Here is a 24,798-nt window from a genome sequence, read left to right as displayed (position 1 = left end):
GACGCAGCAAGACAGCGGTGTGAATCGATAAAGTGCATTATCCAAAAAAAAAAAAAAAAAAAAAAGCGGAAAACTGGTGGAAGCTGTGAAAGTTACTCACCTGGAACCTTCCGGGAGCGAGGGCAGCCATGGGCAGGGCCGCTGCCGGCCCCGCTCCGGCCCGGGCGGGCGAGCGGCGGCGCGGGCGCGCACCGGGCGGGGGGGGCTGCGGGCGGCGGGAGGGGCGCGGCGGGGCGGGGAGGGGCGCGGGCCCGGCCGCTCCGCCCGGGAGCGCTGCCAGCGCGGCGCCGCTCGCTCGGCACTTCGCCCCGCAGCGCGCAGCCCTGTTGCACCGAGTCCGGGGTAGCCGCCCCCTCCCCGGCAGCGCGGGGCGGCCGCGGCCCCGCCGTGCCCCGCTCCTCCGGCGGTGACGGTCCCCCCGCCTTTGTCGGGCGGACAGCAGCGGCCGGTCCGTCCGTCAGTCCGTCCGCGCCGGGCGCGTGGCTCCTTTGTGTACAGCAGCTGCTCCTGAATGCGGAGGCAAAGCCTGTGGCTTGGCACTGAGCTTTTAAAAAACAACAGCCCTCCCTCCCTCCTTCCCTCTCCCCTGCCCTCCCTCCTTCCCTCCCCTCCCCTCCTCCCGCCGAGGTGGACGGGCATCCACCTGGGGTCCGCTGCCCACCTCTCCTCTCATCCTCCTCTCTTCTCCTCCTTGTTTACCTGCACTTTTCCGCCTCTTCTTCCCCGCTGTCTCCGCCGCCCCCCGGCCCTCGCTCGTCCCCGCTCTCGGGCAGGCTCGGCGCCCCGCAGCTCCGCTCCCTCGGCGGTTTGCCCGTGCCCCTACCCCGGGGAAGGCACTTGAAGGTGGATCTATTAAACCTCCCGGCGGTCTCTCCAAGTGGACCAAATCTCCAGCATGGATGTAAGATTTTATCCGGCTGCGGCGGGCAGCGCGCTCCCCGGAGACCCCTCCAACCTGGACTTTGCCCAGTGCTTGGGTTACTACAACTACAACAAGGTGATTATTCCCGCGGGTGTTAATTCCTCGTGCTGCTGCCCGGGCCGGTTGCCCGCGGACCGGAGTTGGGGCTCCGTCGGGGCGGGGAGGCTCGGGGCTGGGGGATGCCCGGGGCGGGTGCGCCCGCCGCTCTCCGCGGGGCCGAGGGATGCCCGGCCCCGGAAAGTTGTGGTCGGCGGCCGCCGCGGGGCTCGCCCCGGGGAACCTGCCCTCGGGCCGGTGCTCGGGCGGTTCAGAAGGGTGCGAGCGGCAGACAGCTGGGAAGAGCTCGGGCAGGCGATCCTGCTCCCTGTGGCCGGCGAACAAAGGCGCGTCCCGAGCGCGCAGCGCTCGCGGTGGGCTCGGGACTTGCCGAACTTTCCCCGGGCGGGAGCCGCGGCGGCTCCCGGCGCGTCGGGCAGAGCGCGGTGGGCTCGGATGGCCCTGTGAGGAGAGGACGGAGCCTCCCTCTGCTCTCTTCTCTCGGCTCAGCGCGGCTCTGTTATGGCCAGTTCCTAACTAGAGGATTATCCAAACGGGAGGATTATCTAAAAGTGCATCAGCTGCTGGTACAGGAGGGTAACTAACGCTCCGTTTTGGCGAGGGCTGTCACAGAAGTTGCAGTACCACTTCTGTCTATTCACACCTCTGCGGCATGTGCAGTGTTTGGAGTAAACGTTACAGTCAGAAGCAATAGTAATTTCTCAGTGTCTTACCTTCATTTACAGAAATATGTGTTAATAATACGGGGATGATTTACCACAGATTACCCAAATCTGAGAAAGGCAAAGTTGAGAATGACACTGTGACTCATGCTATTTTGAAAAAGACTTAGCTGTTTGCACTGTGATGTGTCAATAGCACATTGAGCTATTAGCACTGGGCCCTCACACATGCACATAAAGATCCCTTTCACTCTGTGTTTTTCCTGGTGCTATGTTTGTCCAACCTCTGGGGCCTTTTGTGAGGCACCGTATGAGATGCTGGGGAAAAGAAGGGTGCTGCATGAAGCCTGAACTTACGTTAAATCCTATTTTTTTTTTTTTTCAATTATCCTTTCCAAACGAAGAGATGAACTTTGCTGGAATACAAAGCTCACTTTCAGAGAGAGAAGTAACGTGCGTTCCAATAGATTCAGTAGCTGGAGAAAACTTTCTCCTAGAGAAATCGCGTCTGGGTAGCTGTCGTGGGTGGACTCCTGTGTGGCTCTGCAGGCCGATGTCCACGGGAGCCGCCGCTGCAGAAGTTTGGCGGGCGGTGTCCGGCCCGTGTCCAGCTGGCCGCGCTGTCCGGCCCGTGTCCAGCTGGCCGCGGAGCGGCGGTGCCGGCGGGGCGCGCACGGCCCGCGCATGCGCCCCCGCGGGGCCGGCGGCGTGCGGCTTTGTTAGCGCGGTGCGGGAACACGCTGGGGCGTGAATTAAAGATGAAATGTCAGCCCCAACTTTGAGTGCTGCTAAGGACTCCGGGAGCTCTAAAATGCCTCGTAAATGTCCGCTGTTGGCTGATAAGCCGGCTAATTTTGGAAACTTGCAGCGCTTACTGGCAGCCGGCGTGTTTACTGTAAATTTCACTTGTTCTGTGACTTTCCCGTGTTGTGCACGGCGGGCTTAATTCAAGCTCAGGTACAGGTTACTCTATAGGCTCTTTCTAATTTTTTTTTTTTTTTTGTACGTCCAAAATTTTACTATCTTCTGAATACCGGTAGTTTCTTGTGTACATTAACTTGCTGCTAGTGCACAGTTATTGATAACCTTTTAACTGTATTTCCCATCGTTGTACAATGAGAACAGAGTGTGCATTCAGAAAAAGTCAAAAGTAACTTACTTTTGGCCTATTCAGAAACACATTTCAGTTGCTGTGTTCCTGAACATAATTTTGGCAAGTACCTTGCAGGCCAGGCTTCCAGTCTGCAGCAGAAAATATTTTAATTAACAGAGTACAGCTCGTGATGCTTGTGTCTTATAATAGATATCTTTGTATGCAAAAGGCCTGATCCGGAGCAGGCTGACACACGCGGAATTGTGTTGCTGTTGCTGTGAGCTCTTCATTGGCTCAGCTGGGAAGACAGCAACGTGCTGTACAGGTGTTTCAAGGACAGAAGAAGAATTTGTGAATGAGTTCCTAGAAAGGCTAGTCCTAACTATGTTAATCTAATCTCATTTTCTGCATTGTTTATAATCTGTAATAGGAGTCACTGTAAGTTTGTGGGGTTTTTTAATTATTCTGATAAAGAGAGTACATCTGTTTTGATATCTTGCCTCCCTGCTTTGCTTTCCTTGTCATCTGTCCTTTCCCCTGTGTTTTGAAGGAAAATAAATGATTGTTCTGTTAGGTACAGAGATGACCAGAAGGCATTGAAAAAAAGGGCTGAAATATTTACTCTGCTGAAGTAAATGTGAGAACTGTTATTGATTTCACTAGGGACAGTATTTCACCTCAAGTCTTTCTGAAACTCATTTGAGTGTCCTGCCCACTCACCCATGCCTGCTTCATTGTTAGGAGCTGAATCCGTATTCTCCTTGTGACAGTGACATTGCCTGTGACAACTGCCGGGAAGCAGCGTGATGGCAAGAGTAAACAGACTACGTGGTTTTATATATGTGCAAAAGCAGAATTATTTATGTGAAAATATTCTCAAGATCATTAAGACATAGAGTTGATGGCATATGGCCTGCCTATGGAAAATTGTATCTTGCATCACAGTGTCTAAAAATAGCAAATATAAAGCCTTTTAGTGCAAATACATTGCACCCTGTGAGACAATGCTACCTTCCACCTGCATGCTTTGCACAGCATTTCCCAGGACTGTAGGGTTTTTGTCCTTCAGTGGATGCAACACTGGCAGGAATGTGGCAGACTGACCCGTGAACCCCCAGGCAGGATCTCGGGGTGCCCTGTGAGGACGGGTCAGAGGTGGGGGGGAAGCTGCATCCTGAGTCCTGGGTTTGGAACCAGGCATACTGAGGAGCTGTGCTGGCCCTGACCTGCAGGCAGCCTTTGGCTGGATTCCACCCCAACTGCTTTCTAAGTGCAATGCTGTGCTTTTGAAATTGGTGCTCAATACTGGATAAGAAGACCTAAGGGTAAGGGATGCCATCTTGGGGATTTTTAGAGAAGAGTTAGTGTTGAGTACATGACAGGTGTTTGAAATGGACTGATGTACACACACATCCCTGCCACCATTGGGAGTACAGCAGTTTCTAGGAGGTTCATTGGGGTTGCTTTTGGTGAGGTAGTGCAACATGGCATGGACACGTAGAGGGCAAGAGAGGAAACACGGGCACAGAAGTGCAGTGATTTGTCCAAGGTTACACAGTCGGTCACTGACATAATCAGGGCCACAACCAAGGTATTCTGAGATTCAGTCCAGTGGTTTATGCTGAATCTCATTTACTCTAATAGGATTACTTACATGTTTAAAGTAAAGCATGTGCTTAAGTGCTTTGCTGGATCAGGGCCACATTTGATAAGTTTTCAGCCCTGATGTGAGAGTACATTACTTGACCCTGCATGGGTCTGGTGGTGGTTCGGGATAACAGCGATCCACTTCTGCTTCATGGAATTGCACAAGTGAAACCATGGTTTGCCTGCTTCTAGAAGAATCCTGCTGCAGTATACTAAAAAAAAATCACTGAAAAGGAGCTATAAAAATTACAGAAAGTTGAAAGAGACCAGCTGTTGTAAAACATTCTGCTTCTGTTTTGAGCCCTTTTATGGTTCTGCAGATGGAGAATGATTTTGGACATTCAGTACAGTTGAGTAGCTTTTTCTAAACAAACTTTTTCACTTATTGAGTAAATTATATGTCTTGTACTAAAAATATTTAGGGAACTAGTATTCATCCTGGCATATACTTTTTTTTTTTTTTTTTTTAAGGAGCTGTAGTTCTTATAATGACATTTGGAAAAAGTGAAAATTCCAAAACCTAAATACATACAGCTCAGTGCTTGAGTTATCATATTAAATTCCAGAATCCTTACTTCATTATTTAGCTGCCTGCATTTTATAACGTTTATCTCTACTACACAGATTGTCCTCAAAGGATACAAGTTTCAAACATACATACCTTAATTTAGGCACTACCATACATATGAGATTGTCAGAGCTTGATGTTTTTGGCTGAAATATTTTTCATTTGACAAAGGAAGCTCGAAGTTTATCTTGTTCTTCCAGAGGTAAAGCAAAGACAGCAATAGTTTAGTAGCAGCTAAACTGGGGCTCTAAGTCATTCCTGTTAGAGGGTGTTGTTAGGAAAAAGTGGATTACAGTTATGCAAATAATTTAAAACTACTCTTCTTGCAAATGTAGTGTGGCTCTATATGCATAGGTTTTCCTCTCCTGCAGCAGATGGTGAGAGACAATGGGTGCATGTATGTTGCTAAGATAGAAAGCTCCATGCTCACTCATCAGCTGCCCTGCAAGTATGCTTGTTTACATCTGGGCTCTGCTCTGTTGCAGACGGGGCAGTCTCTGCTGCTCTGTGCTGGGTTCGTGTGTGTGTCCACAGCCTGACCATGACAGAGGTGGCCCCAGCTGATGGGAGAGGGCCACAAAACACCAGAGAGCTCCCAAAAAGTAGAGATGTGTAGCAGAGACACAAACACAGGTCTTCTTGGAGACAGTTTAGGCAGAGGACTGTGAACTTTCTGTTGCAGTATCAACTCGGTAAATTACATTTTATCACCAGTATTTTCCACTGAGCTTCTGGCACATGTGGCAAGTGTGCTCAACTGCTTCTTTCCCAGAACAGCCAGCCCATGCCTTGGATACCTCAAAACCTCAGGACTGTGTAGGCAACTACTGCTAGGGAGCAAAAAACTTCCCAAAATATTTGTCTGTCTAGTCTAGCACTAAAATTGTTGGATATATAATTTCTACTCCCTGGAAGAGGAAGTGAAATGTCATATAAGTATGTCCACCAGAATGAAAATTACAATTTGTATCATCACCCCACCTTACATTATGCTGTTTTGTAAGCAAAGCAGGCAGAGTCACCCCTGAGGTTTTCTAAGAGCTGTCTGTGAAACAGGAAACAAACCCCTGTATGCCAAAACTGTGCAAGAACCTGTGGTGCTCAGAATGAACACCTGTAGTGGGGATACTGATTGGATTGTGCAGTGTACAATTTTTCTGTTGCTCACATAATGCAGCTCCTATACTGAATGTACCGTTTGTTGGTTGAGAGTTGATTGTATAAAAAATATACTTTGTAGAAGTCAATTTTTTAGAAATTTTTTTTAGATATTTTCATTACAGTGGGGTACAACCATATCAGTAAGATGCTTGCAGTAATGTACAGTAATGCATGAAGAGTTGGAATGCAACGCTTAGGAGATATTTAGAGTACTTAAGGAACGTGAGGAAATCATTAGTGGGTGGAGTTTTTAAAATGGTGATATTTAGTAGCAATCACAACTCTGGGGTGGTGGGCCATGGACATGGAGCTGCTCTTCACACCTCCGGCTCTGGAGTGAGGAAACATTGACCAAATCCACTGGGATGACGAGAACCTCATTCCCATAGCACCACCCATAGCACACCACGTTGTACTTCACAGACAGGTACCCAGTCCAGCCTTATAATGAATTATCACAAATTTATAATAAAATCTAAAATAGAAGCACAGGAAATAACAGCCTCTATTCTTTGGCAGATACTCAAGAGGAGGCTCTCAGTTGTGTGATTCATTTGTTGCAGTTTTGTGCAGTGTCAGACAAAGTGAGGCCATTCAAGCTGTAACCTGTGGTTTGTGCTGCAGCTTTTATTAAATTTACAGTTAATACATCCTTATATACTTGTTGAATTCTGATACTCCTTAAAAACCTAAGTAATGCTATTGGACGATGATGATCAAATTTAAGAGAAGAATTTGTACAGCACTAATCCTACCTTTTTATCTGTAATCACTTTTCTACTGCCATAAAATTGAGTACTGTTATACCGACCTAATGGCAGGGTTGAATTTTCAAATGCTTCACACTCTTATCTGATAGCTGTTCTGTACTGTTACCTGTCTGTGTGATGTATTTACAGAGTGCCAGTCACCGTAGTATCTTTGTGATGATTGCTACCAAAATTGAGAACTCTGAGGTGAAAATCTAATCAGGACTTTAGATAACAATGTGACACAAGAGCCTTCTGGTTTTGCCTCTGTGCTCTGTTCAGATGAAGACTTAGATGAGATCATGCTTGCTGCCACGTTATTCATTTTTTATTTTTGTAACAAGATTTCTATTTCACATCTTTTCCACTGATGTTAGCATGTGTCAAAACAGTCCAAATCCTGTTTTGAATGTATTGTCTCTGTTTATACCTGAAACAATGTATTCAAAATCACAGGCATTACAGGGCATCTGAAATATTAAAAACAAAAGGAGAGATTCTCATTACACAATGCTTCTGCCATGGGTAACCTTGAATATCCAAACAGATGTTTTCATGAACTTCTTCATTCACTTCATGGTAATGGGCAGATTAGCTGAAAATATTATTTTCATCACATTAAAAATAACTGAGTCTTATGAGCAGAGTGCTGGAAGTATGATTGACCAGTGCTGCAGACTGAGTTGTGTTGGAAAAGGTGTGCTACTGCAACTAGACAATGTTAGTTTATAATTGAAAATGAAAACTGTTTTAAGCAAACAGTTCACCTAGTTTTCAGTTTGTTTGTATAGTTCATGTTCCAGCTCTTGGCATCAGTGTTTGCTGTTTATTCCTGCACAACCAGTTTGCCCAGCAGCCACATTTGGTTGAAAAGCTCCATATCAAGAGGGAAAAGAAAAACAATCCATTCTCAAAAACTGTAAGTTGGAAGTATCCCTTGTATCCCTTGTAGTTTTTACATCCACAGAAGACCCATTCAGTGTGGCCATCTTTCACTTACTTACATGTACATTAGATCAGGCCTGACCTTGGTATTTCATGGAGAAATTTTTATCCATTCAGTGTTTTATTTTCACTGTTTCAAAGTAACAGCCTTTCTTACTGTCTGGGTCACTAGAGCCACATGTTATCCTTCCTGGCAAAGACTTGTGAGAGCTGAGGCTAACATGGAAAAGAGTGGGTTGTGACATAGGTTAAAAACAAAGGGTGTTTTGGGATGAAATAGCAGGACTTGGACTGGTTACCTCTGAAATAAGGGATCAGAGGTCTCAGCTACTGGCTGGGTGAGAGCTGCAGAGGCAGCAGTGCAGGGATCTCCTCACTTTCCTGATCTGCTTTTACCACGTATGTAAGTGATGGTTAGGTTAAATCATTATGTCAAAGTAGAACATTTTTCAGGCAGATACATTTGCATCTGGATTTTCCTTCTCTACAGTGAATGTTCTGAAGAGTTTTGATCAACTGGGCAACCTAACTAAAGGTTGGAAATACATACAATTACCAGGATGGTGGGATTTGTGGAAAATGAAGTCTGCGTGCAGATGGTTGAGATCACTTGAGGTGAGGTGTCTTCATCTCTCCCTTTGATTTCCTTAAGAAATTTGGTAAGAGAAGCTCTGCTGTGTTTGGCATTCCAAGTGGTTATAGTTAGTATTGTAATTCTTTAAGCAGTTAATATGAGAGAAATTAGATGGGAACCTGAAATCTAAATAGTTTTAGACATCCAAGTTAATGAAGTAGGGTTTTTATTTTTGTTTGTTTTGGGATGTTTTATTTATTTGTTTTTGTTGTTGTTGTGGGGTTTTTGTACGTTTTTTTGCAAGGAAACAACATGAGCTTTAAGAATCATCCTTTCTATCCCAATGGGACAATGCCTGTATTCAAAGTCACTGAATTATATAAAGGTTTGTAGGTTCAGGACATATTTAAACACCTCAGTATTGATTAACTGTCTAATTTTGATAAGAAAATGGTCTTAAAACCATGCAAAAATCAATTGCTGAATGTTGGAGTAGCTTATTTTCAGAGCAGATCATATTTATCTGCCATTCTTTTTATGCTACTCTCTTTATGGTTGTAAGGCTTACACAAATAGTTGATTTTGTGAATGGTTTGGGATACTGTATTTCAGTAGTTGTTATTAATAAAATTTGTTATTAATAAACTGCTTTTGTTAAACTGTGCTTTTATCAGTGAACTATTTACCTGATGGGGATTAACAGTCCTCTATTTGCATTCTTTAAATAAAGAAGAATTTTATTAGGCAAGGAAAAATAATCATTTTGTTTGCTTTAATAGGTTAATGCTGTTACTTTTGTGGTTTCCTGAAAAGCATGTGGCTGAAATGATGATGATGATGATAATAGGTGGTGACCATGTAAATATGAGGCTATTGTGCTATTGATCTTTTGCAGCAAAAAACTTGGTAATTGTGGTTTCCTACCACAACCCAACATGGTTCTTTTTTCTCCTGTTGTTTTGCTTGATACAGTTTAAAATATGTAGTATATGTTATATTTAAAAAAAGCTGATTCTATACATGCAGTAAAAACCCCAGAATTTTACGATGCATTCTCTGCTGTTTTTCACAGCAGAACATGAAGTAAAAACAAGACTGATCTCAAAACTACACTGGACCATAGATGTAAATACACTGTGAGGTACAAACACAGGAGCTTAGTATAGATTTGCACTACAAAGCAATCATGAGAGTAAATAATATGTTTATGCCTATGTGACTTTCTGTTTGTGGTTTTATGAGAGTGTCCAATCGCTATGTTGCAAATGATAAGGTGAAGTCATTTGTATCAATTTATTTTGTCCTTCCAAATAATTTGCAATTTCAGGATATTGTTAAATAAAAGTATCTAACAGATGCTTCTGCTGTCCTTTCCTCCTGACGTTTTTAAATCCTACTTAGAGCTATCTTTATGCTCCCGTGGTGGTGCAGCTGAGACCCAAGGAGAGCATGTGGAGTGGTAAATCAGATGTTATGTCACACAGTTCAGCCAGGCTTCCTAAACAGTGGCTTGCATCACTGCTTCCATGATAGAGATCTACCTGCTGTTTATGACAGAGCAGAAGTGCCTTTGTTTCATTCTCATACCTTCATCTAAGCCTCTTTTAACCTAATAGCTCTGTGCTGGGGTCTTGGATGATGCTGGTAAGGTGCTTTGGTTATTTGTTGTATGGCTTCTGTAATTGTTGTTCCAAGGATGTGACAAGGCCTCAGTGTGTGCAGTCTCAGTTCTTAGGGTTGTCTCACCTGGTCTGACTCCAGCACTCTGAGTCAGCTGTCCCTGTGTGTCGGTGCCTGCGGTGCAGCGGTTCAGTGCTCCCTGCTCTCCCTGGCCTGCCTGATGGAGGCAATGGCTTGTTCTGCGATTTTCCCTTTCTGGAATCAGCATTGTGGGTGCCTTTGCTGTGAGAGGGCTTTTGGAGTGTGCTTTGCCTCAGCACATTCCTTGGGTGGCTTTCTGATCTCCCCGTGGCTCTGCTGCCTGCTCTGGCTTGGGCTGGCTGGCTGATGGCACGTACCAAAACCCTGTGGGGCCACCACAACTGGGCCAGAACCTCGGTCTATGTGCAGCTCAGACTGAATTAGGTGAAAGACAGGCAGCTAATCTAGGGCTAAATATGACTCAGAGCGATTAATCATGGATCATATGAAAGGAAAATATGTTTATGAAATACCTTCTCAAGCAGGCAAACAAACAGCACTTCAGTGTTGTGCATACACAGGTGTGTGGTATGTCCAGTGTGCAGCTTAGAGATCAATCTTGCTCTTTTACCTGTAATTCTTCACAACAAACAGCTATAGAATGCTAGTGTGAGCTTCTGTGTTTATTTTGCCTCAATCTGCAGCTATAGCTTGCCCAGTTTAAGTAGAAAACTGTTTTTCTAAATTTAGTTGGCAAACAACTTGTGATAGGATAGCAGCCTTTTTCTGTCTTCTCTGCTAGAAAGTGTTTGAGTAGGGATGGTGAAGATTGGCTTTGACTTCTATCAGCACAAATATATTGCTGGTGATAACATATCATAGGAGTATGCTGCCTATCTCCTGTATTCTTGTCTCTAGTAAATAGCAATTTTTCAAGGGAGGTCTCAGAATTTGCCCTTCTGTTAATAGTCTGGTTGAGAGTTTACATACCAGAAAATAATCCTGATTCTTTGCAAAGGGCTTGTTTTTTTGCTTTTTTTGTTGTTGTGTTTTCTGTTTTTTGTTGTTTTTTTTTTTTTTTTTTGAGGTTTGTGTTGGGTTTTGTAAAGAAAATTGGCAGCTATTGCTTGTAATACATGTAACTAATAAATGTGAAATTGAAAACGTGACTCTTGGACAGTCACACATTTTTAAAGCTCAGACAATGTGTATTGGTTTGCCCCAGTTCTAACACAGTGCCACTGCTTGGAAAATGTGGGGAGGGGCACTTTGTTCCTGCACAGAATACCTGCATTAGGATACAAACATCTTCTTTGGAGATCATGGGGCTCCTTATGATGGCATGTAGCATTTGGATTGCTAACTAACTGAGTTCCATTATAGTGCACTCTGCATCATATTCTGTGTCATTTGTGTGTTTATGCAGAATTATTTCTAAATAGAAGCTTTTAAGGTTATTCCATCATGAGGCATAAGTGAGAGACAGTGATAAAAAGCTTGATTTATTATGACTAACTGCAGGTGAACACTGTTGTTATGCCTCATTCTGAGTGTTTCTGTGACTCAAAAAGAGCTCCATTAAAATACCATGACGTCAATTGAGTATTTTAAATGCATATGAAAGGATAAAGTCTAGAAATCATAATAGTAAAAGTATCTATCCATATACTTTTAGACTAAAAAAAGCATTTGTAGATCTTCTGAGTTTCATTTATTCTCTGTGTGGGTGAGACCTGATATCAAGGATACATTTTCTTTCTGCTCCCCCAGATGTAACCTTTTTTCTTTTAAAATAAATGTGAAAGTAGAAGAAGGAACAATATCCATGGAGGAAAGTTATTTTGTACCTTCAGGCTCATGAAATCAGATTGATACTTTGCAGCTGTAGTGAATACAACCAATGCACCACCAATCTGACGCAGAATTTTAACAGTGAGAAATCTTTGATCTTCTTCTTTTTAATGATTTTTTCCCAATTCTTCTTATTTTGCTCATTCTTAGAGTTTTGCTTCATCTTCCACACTTCTGTGGTAGGAAGCAGTCTTTGCATTATCTGTTGCCAAAGGAAATGGCCACTTGTTGATTTAAAAAGATATAAAAAGGGATGTGAAACACCTTGGGGACAAAGAGGGAATAGTGCCTTGGGAACACTGCTAAATATTTACAATTGGAGGATCAAGTGTTTTCAGTCTCTCTGAGATCTTAAACTTCTTTCTTTTGTTGGCAAGAAGCAGGAGTAGAAGGGGGTGAAAATACATGTTATTCCCATTTAAAACTTTTCCCTTCATTTTAAAGAACTGATCTTTCCTTTTCATTTGATCAAAAGAAAGAGACACGTTCATCTTTGCTTCTCAGTTCAATTTGTTTATGGCATCCAAGCAAAGGAGCTTGTATCTGCAGCCTTTCCCCCCAAAACTCAAGTATCCAGGGGTCATTGAATGCAGAAGCAAGAAATAAGATTTTAGATGATGAATCTCAGTATGTATGCTAGAGCAAGGCCAGTTGCTTATTGATCCTAGCTACTGAAGTTTTCCCTGTGAAGCTGATTTATGTTTATCTTAAAAAAAATAATCAATCAGTGAGACAAACTGGACTTCATGTAAGAACTGATTTAAAACATATTCGGCTTTTTCTTTCTCATCCTTACTTTGCAAGAAAATCTTCTGTGGATTCAAAAGGAGAGGGTGCAATCCTGCTCTTGCGCATAGGAATATGCTCTCGTTAAACAAGAGAGTTGTATCTGCTTTTAAATTGAACTTCATAAATTTGCTGGGAAAAATTCAGCTCACAGGGTGTATTTTGAAACAGTAGTTTTTGGGCACTGAACCACTCATTTCCTAAAAGGATAAAGCCAGTTCTTTGTACCTGTTGACAAGACAAGGAATCAGTGCTGCTGTGAGGACAGGCTGTAGTGTTGGTAAGTGTTAACTCTGGCTGGTGGGAAACACCACTTCTGCTGGGCCTCTCACCCTTACCAGAAACAACACATTGGCTTCACTGGTTTTGTGAAAACATAATGATTATTGTGTTTACTCTGGCTTAGATACCAAACAAGATGAAGGAAAATACTACATTCAGCTGAGAAGGTGGAGATAATCTTCATGTCTGAAGCATGAAAGAACTGACACACAAGATTGCATGTCTGGCAGAAAAGTTTAGGGTTTTTTTTTTTTATAAGTGCCTTATACTGGAGAATTAATTTTTCTTATGAGAAGAAGACATAAGAGCCAGTATTTATGGCCTAACAGTAATAATGGAAAATGCAGGGTGAGAAAGAAAACAGTGTTGTTCCAAGCATGGGTGTATAAACATTGGCCATGAGTTTAGATTGAGAAGGAGAGGAAAGCCTTTCTCTCCAGAGGGCTGAGCTACTGAGGCAGCAGCCTTTGCATAGGGAAGCAGCAGCAGTCACTTTTAAGAGTTGATGTCATGTGGCTGGGTGAAACACAGGCCGTGGGGTTGGCTGTACTTTTAGTCTTGTTTAATGTTGTTGTTTTAGGTTTCATCTTTACATTCCTAAGTATGTGATATTGAATTTGTCTTATGCACTCTGTGAATCTTAGAGAGAGTCTGTGAGACTGGACAAGGCAACCACAGATGTGATAGTTACTTACACACTTAATAATGACTTCAAAGTATTGCAAAACAGCTAGTAAAGAAAATTCATGTCTGAAGTCTAATTGTATAATGGAAAACAATCAGAAATGAGATCTGTAGATGGTAGATAGTTATCTAGTATCTCTTAATGAATGTGGAGAGACTATTCAGTTCTTCCTTCAGAAGTGGTGAGCTTTTCCTTAGTGGTGATGAGGAGGGAGGGAAAGGTGTTTAAGCATCTGAGGTGGTGGAACAATCCACATCTGGAATCTTGACAATGTCTAGAGGTGTGGTATTAAATCATTAGATGGTTTGTCTTGATGTGCAAGTGCACATCAGGTAATCATCTGCTTGCTCACCTCCATGCTCTGCTAACTGTTAGCTGTCTCAGTTTTTTAGAACACAGCATTCCCAGGAAATAAGCTTTGTACTGGATCCTGTGGTGTTCATTTGTATTATATTTTTAGTTCAGTGTAAAAAAAAAACCAAAAAACAGCATACTCATCTACTCTTTTAGGGAAATTTCTACCGTCCTCTATTGCCATCATTATTATTAACATCATATCTTTCTAATTGATGTAATGACTTTTTTTTTTCCCCTGTATGTCCTTTTCCAGGCCTGTTACATGATAGAAAAATGTGGGCAGTGTGCTTTTTCATTTTAAACAAAGATTATCTGTTGGCTTCTTGAAATGGTCCTCTGGTTGGAGTATATAAAATTGAAACTTCATCCAAGTAATTTTCTTTGAAAAATCACATGAAATAAGAGTAAAGCTGCAGAAGTTGTATGTCAACAAACAGTATATTGAGAATTCTTCAGCTGGAGTGGAATCAGTTCAGTTATTGTTTCCAAGAGAGAGGGCCCAAGTGTGTGGCACAAAGACCTGGTAGATCACAGATCTCTTTGAAAGCCTCTCATTCATAGCACTGGATGTGACACACTGATGTTTTTGGAAGTGATCATTTGGCTGAACTGGTTTTGTGTTTCAGACTCAAAAAACCTGTAGATTAATCTTAGAAGTTCAGAAAAATTTAACAATAGTAAATATGTGCTAGTTGTGAGGTGTTAAAAATTAGATGGCTCCTTCTGAACACTGGTAGCCTCATGTTTAGGTAGCTGATTATTTGCATTTGCAGCATGATTTTGTGGGAATTACTGAGCTCTGAAACATAGTGTGAAGATGTGCTGCTTGGTTATAAGGCAGTTTAATTGCAAAAATCTTATTGTCAAATTTCATTGCTGCTATTTCTTAATATGTCCCAAGGCAATTATATTAATTTTGTGCTATTAAAATGTGATTAAAAACCAGTGTAGATTTTTTTTTCAATAAGATTCTAACCTTGTCTTTTTTTTGAGGAGTAGGTTGAAATAGTTGAAAGGTAAACTTTAAAGTAGGTGACTGTAGCTGATGTAAAAGTTTTCTTCAAAACCTCAATTATTGTCCAATGTAATTATTATTCCTGCTTTGGCTGCTAAGTACTGACAGTGGGATTTTATTTGTTTATGCTTGTGCATCAGCATGGGTAATGAAGTATTTTGTCTGGGTGAAAGAAAGATTATTTTTCTTGTTAAGTGGACTTCAGAAAAGGGAATACATGGGGCTTTTGTAGCATCCCAGACCCCTGAAGCTCGATGACAAAGCATTTATCCTTGGCCTAATATGTCAAACACTGATTTTGCTGTACTGGTTTGAGAGATATGGGCTGGGGTCTGACTGGCAGGGAAGCACATCTCTTAGCAAGGACCAGTGGTGGACTGAAACATAAAAACCTACACAGGTGAGAGCCTGCACAGTGGTCAGTACCTGAAACACTTGCCCTGTGTGATCAGGAGCTCAGGGACCAGGGCTTGACTAGCCTGGAGAAGGAAAGACTTCAAGGGACTTGACAGCATCCCCTGTACCTGTGAGGAGATGAGGCAGGCTCTGCACAATGGTTCATGGTTGGAGGTTGAGTGGTAACAGGCACAAGCTGAAATTAGAGTTTCAGGCAGGATGAAAAGAGAAAAAAAAATCACTTTGAGGATAACAAAGTACTGGAAGAGGTTGCTCAAAGTCCTTGATGGTTCTTAAGACCAGACTGAAGAAAAGCCCCAAGCAAGAAGTTTCTCAATGTGGTGTGGCTGTACTTTGAGCAGAGCAGAGCAGAGGTCAGACTAGAGATCTCCTGATGTTCCTTCCTAGGGCTGTGCAAGGTGAATAGGCAGCAAAGATCAATTTGATCCTCCTTGCACTGCTGTAGGAAAACAGCTCTGGAAGTGTGGCATTGCCTCAGCCTTTGCTTGGCAGGGCCATGTAGTGGGAGAATGAAGCTCTTGTCTCACATCCAGGATAACCATCTCTGCTCTGCTGGGGAGGAGCTGGCTCTCAAGGGGGAGTCAGCTGGTCACTGTGACCTGTCACGGTGATTTAATACAGCTGCCTGGATCCCCCTACCTTTGTAGATGCATATTAACTCATGACATCCTAAAACAAACCATTTTTGTTTAGCTCCATGTAACCTTGCTGTAAGGGATTTCTAAGATGGAGCCCATCAGTTTGGTTTGGCAGTTGTTACAGTGTAGGAAAAAAGTGTGTAAAGACTTTATTTGAGACTCCAGTCTGGAATAGGTGTTGCTGGTACCCGTTAGCTTTTCATATATGTGACTTGGCTGTTGCTTCTCTAATAAAGTTTTAGAGTTTCTTCTTTCCTTCTTCAGAATTCCATCCACATGATAATTCAGTTTTTATTCTCTATAGTACTCTTTAGAGAAATTCATCTAAAGGAAGGTAGTTCAAACATCAGAATTTCCTAGAAACCCTGTTGCTTTTGATACACAGAAAAACAAATCACAGTAGCAGCACAAATTTAGAGATGTAAAGTAGTTTTCTTAGAAAATAAAACTTTATTGTGCACAACATTCTTGGAAGAAGGTTTTTGGAGGAAGCTTTTAACTTTAGTAGATGTTAATTACTGCATTCTATATTTCTTCTTCCTCCGTAGTTGGTGCCAGGTGCTGCTTGCATGAACTGACGAAAGTGCCCATGTGTGAGAGGAATTGGGAATGTGCTGAACTTTAAAATCATATATTGGATAATTTGGTATTTTTCAAAGTCCTAGTTCCAACCTAAATCTCTGTGGTATGTAGTGGTACCCAAAATGTTCATTGTAGGATGTTTTGGATTTTACATTTAAGACTCTAGAAAAGGATCTGATTTTCAGAGGATGGATGTTATAGTTATGGCAATGAATGAATAAAATGTCACATGCCAAACCCGTCCCCCAGTCACCACCTGTATTGTGGCAAATTAAGCCTTGACTGGTTGGTGCAGCCTGAAAATAGGAAGTGTGAGAATCATCATGGTAGTGATGCAGATCATTACTGCAAGAGAGTGGCCTAATGGAATTGCTTTGTTGGGTAGGAAAGGACGGAACCCAAACACTAAAATGGAAAATAACTCATGGTTGTCTTCCAAAACCCAAAATTTCACTGTCATTAAAACCTGCTCCAAACATTGAAAGGAATAGTAGGTTGAAGAGAAAGTATCACCACCTTTATATCTTAGTACATTTCAAATAAACTTTTTTATTCTTAAGAAAACCTTTTATAATCACATCATTTTATTAATCAGAAGTGATTAGCTTTTGCAGTTTTAGAGACATTAGTCACAGAAATCACATGCCCTAGAGAACATGGACCAGGACTTCTTACATATGGCAAAAAGATGGTGCTACCTTTGTGGAAATGGTGCTTTCCCTGTGCTCTTTTGTAATAGTTAATAGAAAACCTCCTTGAAAGAAAAAGGATACTCATCAAAGAATGTTTTATGAAACAGAAAAAGAGAACTCATAAACCCTGTTGGATTCCAAGAGTTATTACATTTTACATCATATGCAGTTTATTTTTCCAGATGCCACAGTTAAAAATAATGTATTTTTAATATTACTTGAAGGAGTCTACAGATTCATAATAGCACGTGACATGTTAATATCCTCTGTGACATCCTACTGGTCATATCCAACTGTGATAAACAGTTGTATGTGCTATAAAAGTGACATCTATTATAAAAATAAGGATAATGCAAAAAGATACAAACAATCTCTTAAATTTGTAAAGACTGTTGCAAATCTTGAATGTTAATTTGAAGAAAAAAGTACATGCTAATGCTAAGTTTATGCCTTCAGTTAATAGTCCTTTATTCCTTCAGAAAAAAAATCAAGAAGCTATACTTTAAATGAATTTAATGAACTGCAAAGTCTGACATTTTCACTATAAAAGTCACACTTCATTTAATGAAGTAGTTAAATATTGATGCTATATTAAAATACAGGCTGAATAAAAATGACAATATGGTTTTCAAAATAAGAATTTGAGCTGTTTTTCTTGTTATATTGAAAATTTCATGAACTGAGAAAAGGGAAATACAACATAATATCTCCACAATAAACACAAGGCCCTTTGTTGAAATAACATTAAAGTTGAAAGACCCAAACCTGTAAAAGTAAGGAAATCAAGTCACCGTACTCTTAACTCAGCATCTTTGTACTTAAACACTGAATGTTTAAATGAGTGGAACCAACAGTATTTTCTAAAATTTTCAAAAATTCTTGGAAACAAAGACCTGTGCTACAGGTGGTACCTAGAAGGCCTAGACATGTGTTTACCCAGGATCAATAGTTGAATTGAGATCAAACAGGATCACAATATAAAGTAATTGTGCCTTAAGTGCTATGATTTTGATCTTGATTTCCTGTGTTGTGGCTTCCACACATTTCAGTTGGAATAGTTTGAATTTTTAACCTAATTTTTATACCTGCACTTTCACCATAACATTGACTAAAGGAATATTGCTGACAAACGTGGCTGGGGTCTTTCCCAGCTCCAACACTTACATGACGGTAAGGGGAAAAGAAAACAAGAAGGAATCTTAGCATAGATGTGAATGGGACCAATGATTGAGTGATGGTATGATTGTCTTCACTTTGGTGGATTGAGTTATGTTGTAATGTACTTCATAAAGCTATACCAAGTCTGACATCAGGCTTCTGTGTATAGTAAAACACTGAGAATGACATCTTTGGCTCATTGAAGTCAATGGCAAAACTTACATTAATTTCAGCCGTCTGTAATTTCATTCTCAGTAGCTGACTTATAAAACAATGGCAAATTGATTTAGTACATTTTTTTTCCTCTTGGGAAAGAGCTCTGCTCTATGTAAAATGATTTGTCTTTTGACTTTCATGCTCTTACTCTGAAAATATGAATTTTAATTCAGGATAAATACAATCTGATTTCTTTCCCATGGCTGTGAGCATGTAAACATCAAAGGTGATAAGAGAAAGTGGAGCTATTTTGAAAGTGGTAGGTTGTATGAATAGTTATATACACAACTGCTAATTGAAACTGATGATGAGGAAGGCAGGTTTCCAGTGGAAGACTGTTGAATTCTTTCTGTGACTAGCATCTATCAGGTGTGGTCTCTACACATGCTAGTGGAAATTTGGTTTAGGTGTTTGGGGTTTTTTTTTCTCCTTACATGCAAACAGTTTTTTCCTTAAAGCAAAAACAAAGAAAACACTGGAATCTGAAGTTATATAAATGTATTTGTATTTGGAATACATGTTGTATTTGTGTTTATGATAGTGATCTTCAGAATTCTTCGTAAGCTGCTACATCAGCGTGTAATAGCATACTTACGTGTCCTGGTATTTTGGCACAGCAGGTTCTGAAACATGAGCTACTTAATAGAACATAGAATTTTGTAGGCCATTACATAATATCAGTGAAATTTACCTAGAATTAATAGAGCATTGAGAATTTCTTCCTTCTCAAGACATCCTTCCAGAAAATGGATGTCAAATACATGTTTATGTTCTTCATTGTCTTAAAGTAGTTCAGGTTCTGCAATAGCTGTGGGCTTTGGTGGCTGATCTGCTTCCTGCCTAAGGCAGTGCTCCCAAGGAATAGAAAAGGGTGAAGCACAGCCCCAGAGAGGAACCTTTGGTGGCACGTTTAGGAATCTATGTCCTTATGTAGGTAAATCTTCAATGGAAGAATTGTAAAAGGTACTTGAGAAGGTACTCTCAATTTTCTATACTGCAGAAATTCAATAGTTATGTATTAGAACCATAATGCTAAAACTGTGGCAGTGCTGCTGTCTTTTACAGTTGTATGGAGAAAATGTTTTATTAAACACTAATTTCACTAGTTATTTAAGAAGTAGCTGGCTTTGCACACATTAATCTCTTTTTCTTTTTAATTCAAGGTTGATGGTCTAGGTCTTACACATTGTATTTATGAATAGGGCACTCAATAACTATGCAAAATATCTATTTCTCTCATGGGAATCTGTGCTTTGATATGTTCTGATCCTTATTAAATTTAAACAGGATCAAATTTATACAGCTTTGGCAGAGATTTATTAAAATACACTGAGTGGACAGCTTGTGGGAGTGCAGTGTGCTGTAATAACATATGCCTCTTACCAGAGAATAGTAATTATTGAGAATCAAATAAATCTGTAGGAGGTTAAGTATATATGGAAAAGATATCAATTGTGGTTTTCTACAACCAGACACCAGTACTGTCTGAAGATTTGTTGCTGTATAAAGAAGTCAACCACCTTTATAAAACCCTAAATATTCAAAATGCCATTTACCAACAAAGCTAATGTTCATCCAGTCTTCAAAAAGTGTTAATGACATTTGCTTAGTAGCATTAAATTCATTATTTAATGCTCTTCATCTGCATAAGAAGCTATTCACATTTATACCAAAGATTTATTAAAGGTAATTGAAAACTGTTTGTTACAAAGTTCTGTAAATTTCTTTTCTTAATCAGAGTCATCGTGTCCTTGGAAAGGAAAATATAGAATAATAGTTGCAGATTAAATAAAGAAAAAATAAAGTTAAAATATATTATATCATGCCTACCATTCATCCAGAGTTTGACGTTGGTTTGTTTAAGATTAGATTTAAATTATTGTATGTGATAATTTCACTAGGCTGATAATTGAAAAGTTTATAGGTGTGCCAGGAAAAGGAGTAACTTCTGGCATAGCTTTGGGTTTGATGAAGCTCCTGTTATTTTGTGGTACAATTCTTTGGAATTTCAAAGCTGGAGACATGTAAAAATGGTGATTTTTCTCACTAAACATTGAAAAAAGACTAACCAACCATCGGGTGTGAGGGCAAAACCAAATATTCTATCCATCTGCACTGCTACTGTGGAGAAGATTTCTGATTATGGTTAAAGAGGAGAATTTGGTGGAATGTGTTCTAGTGTGGGTCATGGGGAGGTTGTGCTCAAAAACACAGCAGGCAGAAGGCTTGAGTCTTTCATGGTTTGGTTCTTCCAAACAATTTTCCAATCTTCCTTTTTGGAAGACCACAAAAGAGGTGTCTTTGATGCCCCCCTGGTTCCTTCAGTTACATGTGGAATTTGTTATCTTGTTGCTACCTGTACTGATTAATTCAATGAAAATAGATTTGCTTTTGAAGCAGCAGTTGAAAATCTGTAGTTTCTGTGCTGTAGTAATTAGTAATAAGCCATTATCCTGATTTTATGGGTTAGGGGTGTTTGAAAGGCAGCAGTATCCAAACAGACAGTTCTGGATGTGCATGGGTGTGAGGCAGCACTAAAGTGACCTTCGGGCTCTGGGCTTTGCTAGCCATGGTTTGAGTGAATAGAACTTCATTTGGACTGTTCTACTTCCATTTCACCCTGTGGCATAAAAAATGTGGAGTAATTTCAGCAGGAAATGTATTTCTGAGGGTTTATTGTGTGAAGAGAGGGACTTTTTAAATGAAAATGCATTTAAATAGAGATTATATTTGACTTAAAACTACTACCATCAGAATTCCTTTGCATTTTATTATGAACATCTAGTGAAAGCCATCTAGTTTATTGGTAGGAAATTTAAAATATATTAATTTTGGTAAAACTTTTTGTAAGTCTTCATGTTTGAACAATTGTATCTTTTTTAAAAAATTCACTTACATTGATGTGGATATGATATAAATCTAGCTCACTCCTTATCAAATTCATGGTGGTTCTTTTATTAGTCTTTTGTCCTGTTCTTCTTTCATCCTACTTTTCCAAATGGAGTTTAAGATTTTTCTAAGTAAACTTATTAAAGCTGATTACTTCAAGCTAGGAAGTGTATTCTGTTAAAATAATACATGTTCTGTTTCTGTCCTTTACAGAAGTGAAGAAACACTGTGTATTTGTTAAAATAAAAGGGCATTTGGGTTCCCATTAAGATCCCATGGCTGTGTGATCTTGGGCACTGTTTGTGGTGCCTGTCCCTCACTGACTTGTTCTGTGAAAGTAGAGATGATGATGATGATGATGATGATGATGATGATGTATAGGGACCTCCTGGTAGTGCTCTGAATCTCAGTTCCTGGCTGTTATGTTGGGCTCTGCAGGCATTTCTACACTTTCATGCATGTTATAACTGTGCATAATATATTTTGGCATAGATGAGGTATATATGGTGTGTTATATCAGCAGGTTTCACCACAATCCTCTATAATTATAGTTCACCAATGAGGCATCTTTTGACACTACTGAAATTTTTGTTTCTATTTGTGATTATAGTAGAATAAAGATTTAAGGAGTAGGAGCAAATTCTTTTTCTTAAATCCACGGGTGTTTTGACTCAGGATGTTTATTTCTGTGGAAAATTTTCATGTTTAAGTCTGTGTGGAGTCAAGTGATTGTGGAAGAAAACTGGGAATCAGATGAGCTGTAGCCCTAAGAAAATGTTCATCTTGTCTGTTAAATATTTATAGGTCATGCTCTTCATTGTCTAAGTGAATTCAAGAAAACACAATGTTTTGCAACTGATTCCTGTTGTGTTTTCTTTGAAATATACTTATTTCCTTTGGTGCAATATAGATGAAGATTTATTTCCTTGTAAACAGGCATAAGACAGTTTCTAGCTTAAGCACAGGAAATTTATTGTTATAAAAGATAGCTTTATTTGTTAATAGAGAGCAGCTGCATTACACTGGTTTGTATTTACTTTTATTAAATGTGATATGTGATACAAAATATTTTAAATATTCCAGAGTTTAAACTCTTTTATAAGGATGCTCACCTCTTGAAATTATTTCCTCTTTTAAGGTCTCAAATCAAACATAGAGAGAGAAACTACTGGGCTATGAATTTTTTCATTCATCACAGTAAATCAGGTTGGCACGGTGGCTTATAAAAGATCTTCATCTATATTGATATCTTCAGGGTCAAATAGTCATATTGCTTCTTACTTTGAATTGTTGCTACTGGCTATATGCTCTTCTGCAGGCCCTGACAGAGGGGAAGATTCGTGATTGTATTGAGGGGATTATTAAGGATTTAAAAAATGTACTTTTGCATTTTTGACTAAGATTTATCTTGACTGCAATAGTTAGATGTTTTTTATAATGCAGCAATAAAATTTGTTTGGAGATGTAAAACAATTTAAGTAATTTATGTATGCCATGGGTTTGTGTATGTTCTACGAAGACAGTGTAAGCTAAAGGCAATAGCCTTGTGCTGTTGGAAGACAGCTAAATAATTGTTCTAAAATGTCAGTGGCTGTGACATTCCAAAAACACTGACATTTTCTTGAGTGATGTCTATTTCATCTCAGATTCACAATGATTAATTAATAATGCTGAGCAAGTGAAAGTTTTAATTTGAAGATAACATATGAGGTACAAGATATTAATTGCTCCAAAGATAACATGCTAATTAAAAGGTTTATGCACAGTCATCTAAGGTTAACTGTGCATTGAAATACTTGGAATAGAAACCTAATTATAATCTCCTATCTGAATGGTGCATTTTTTGCAAAGGTAGCATCTTTTGTGCTTTCTGATTTGCTTTTCCTGGGGAAGAATTCTTTGTGCAATGTTCCTTTTGCAGTGAAGGTAGTTCAGAAAGGAAACATGCATTGTAAGCCAAGGTTTTAGAGCAGTATAAATAGTTCTGTGTTGAGTATTAGTTCCAAATGCAGTGGGAAGATTTTCTCCAAACAAATAAAGTCAGTTTTGAAGAGAAAACACCAACTTCTCACATCTTAAAACAAGGGACTTGTTTTTACCTGTTAGAGTCTTCACATTTAGATAAAGGAGTCTGTCTGGGCTCCTGTCTCTTGGGCCAAGCTCTGTCTCATTCTCTTAGCAAAAAAGGGAAGGAGAAAAATGCAACTCCTGTGGCTCTCCTATGATTTATTCTGCTGCAGTGCAATTTTCCAGCACAGAAGTTTCTACTGTTCCTTCCTCTATCCTCGGCAACCTTTTGGAAGTTTCAGCATCACCTTATCCACCTGACAGGAGTGAAGGGAAAGCTCCTGGCCTTGGCAAGCTTTGGCTTTCATCTGCAGGAACGTGGCATGTTGGAGCTGGTCCTGGCCTGAGGAGAGCCACTATACCAGCAGCCATGTAAATAGATAACACATGTCATGCAAGTGCCATGGCTTTAGATACAAACATTATCTCACACTGAACGTGCACGACTTCTTCTGTGTTCTCCTTGCAGGGCTGTGCAGTGCAAATAGACCTTTTTGTTCTTCCTGGGTTAAAATAATGCCAGCAGCTTCACACCAGAATAAAATTAAGTGGTAGTGAAGTGAGCTTGGAATTCTTGCCTGCATGAAGTAATGGCTGTGGACATTGACTGTGATCTCACACCAGTGTTAACATTCATTCTTTGTTGGCTTGAAGGGAGCAGCCATTCTTAAGCCCTATAAACTATTTATTACATTCACTAACTCAAAGTGCATAGGTAATATCACTTTTATTTTAAATCATCAAGTTGAATAATGGAAAAAAGTCTCTGTTCAACAGAATTAAGCAAATATTTAAAGAACGTAAATCTTCATTCTTGGCTTTCTCCAGTGTTACCATAGGCAGCAGCAGCAGTTGCTGCTCAGTGCATATATATATATATATGTATATATAGGGAGATATTGATTAGCATGTGAATACTGCATGTATAGCTAAGTAGCTTCATACTCCCTAATATCCTGCATTGCACAATCATCATTGTACTAAGGCAAAAGAAGTTCTAACTTAATTGAGGCAGATAGATCAGTTACTACAATAAAATCCATCAGTTGCTTCTTATGATGCTGATTCTGTAGGGCAAGAACTAATTAACCAAAAAACTTTTCTGCCATCTAGAAGCCTATATGTTTTAAAAGTTTATGTCCTA

At 40.2% G+C, this 24,798-nt stretch overlaps 1 protein-coding gene across 2 annotated transcripts in view; it reads left to right on the top strand.

The window, feature by feature from the left end:
* The first annotated feature begins 667 nt into the window (after nucleotides 1–667).
* TOX3 (TOX high mobility group box family member 3) overlaps nucleotides 668–24,798 on the top strand; it is a 74,112-nt gene continuing 49,981 nt past the window's right edge. For both annotated transcript variants that reach the window (XM_053987808.1, XM_053987807.1), the window contains exon 1: nucleotides 668–997. In XM_053987808.1, the coding sequence (XP_053843783.1) occupies nucleotides 896–997 (102 nt within the window). In that variant the 5' untranslated portion in view covers nucleotides 668–895. The remainder of the gene's footprint in view (nucleotides 998–24,798) is intronic.

This window comes from Vidua macroura, chromosome 11, assembly GCF_024509145.1.
Source record: "Vidua macroura isolate BioBank_ID:100142 chromosome 11, ASM2450914v1, whole genome shotgun sequence".
In the NCBI taxonomy this organism is placed as follows: Eukaryota; Metazoa; Chordata; class Aves; order Passeriformes; family Viduidae; genus Vidua; species Vidua macroura.
The sequence above is the reverse complement of the archived record's forward strand: the minus strand, read 5'-3'. Positions and strand labels throughout refer to the sequence as shown.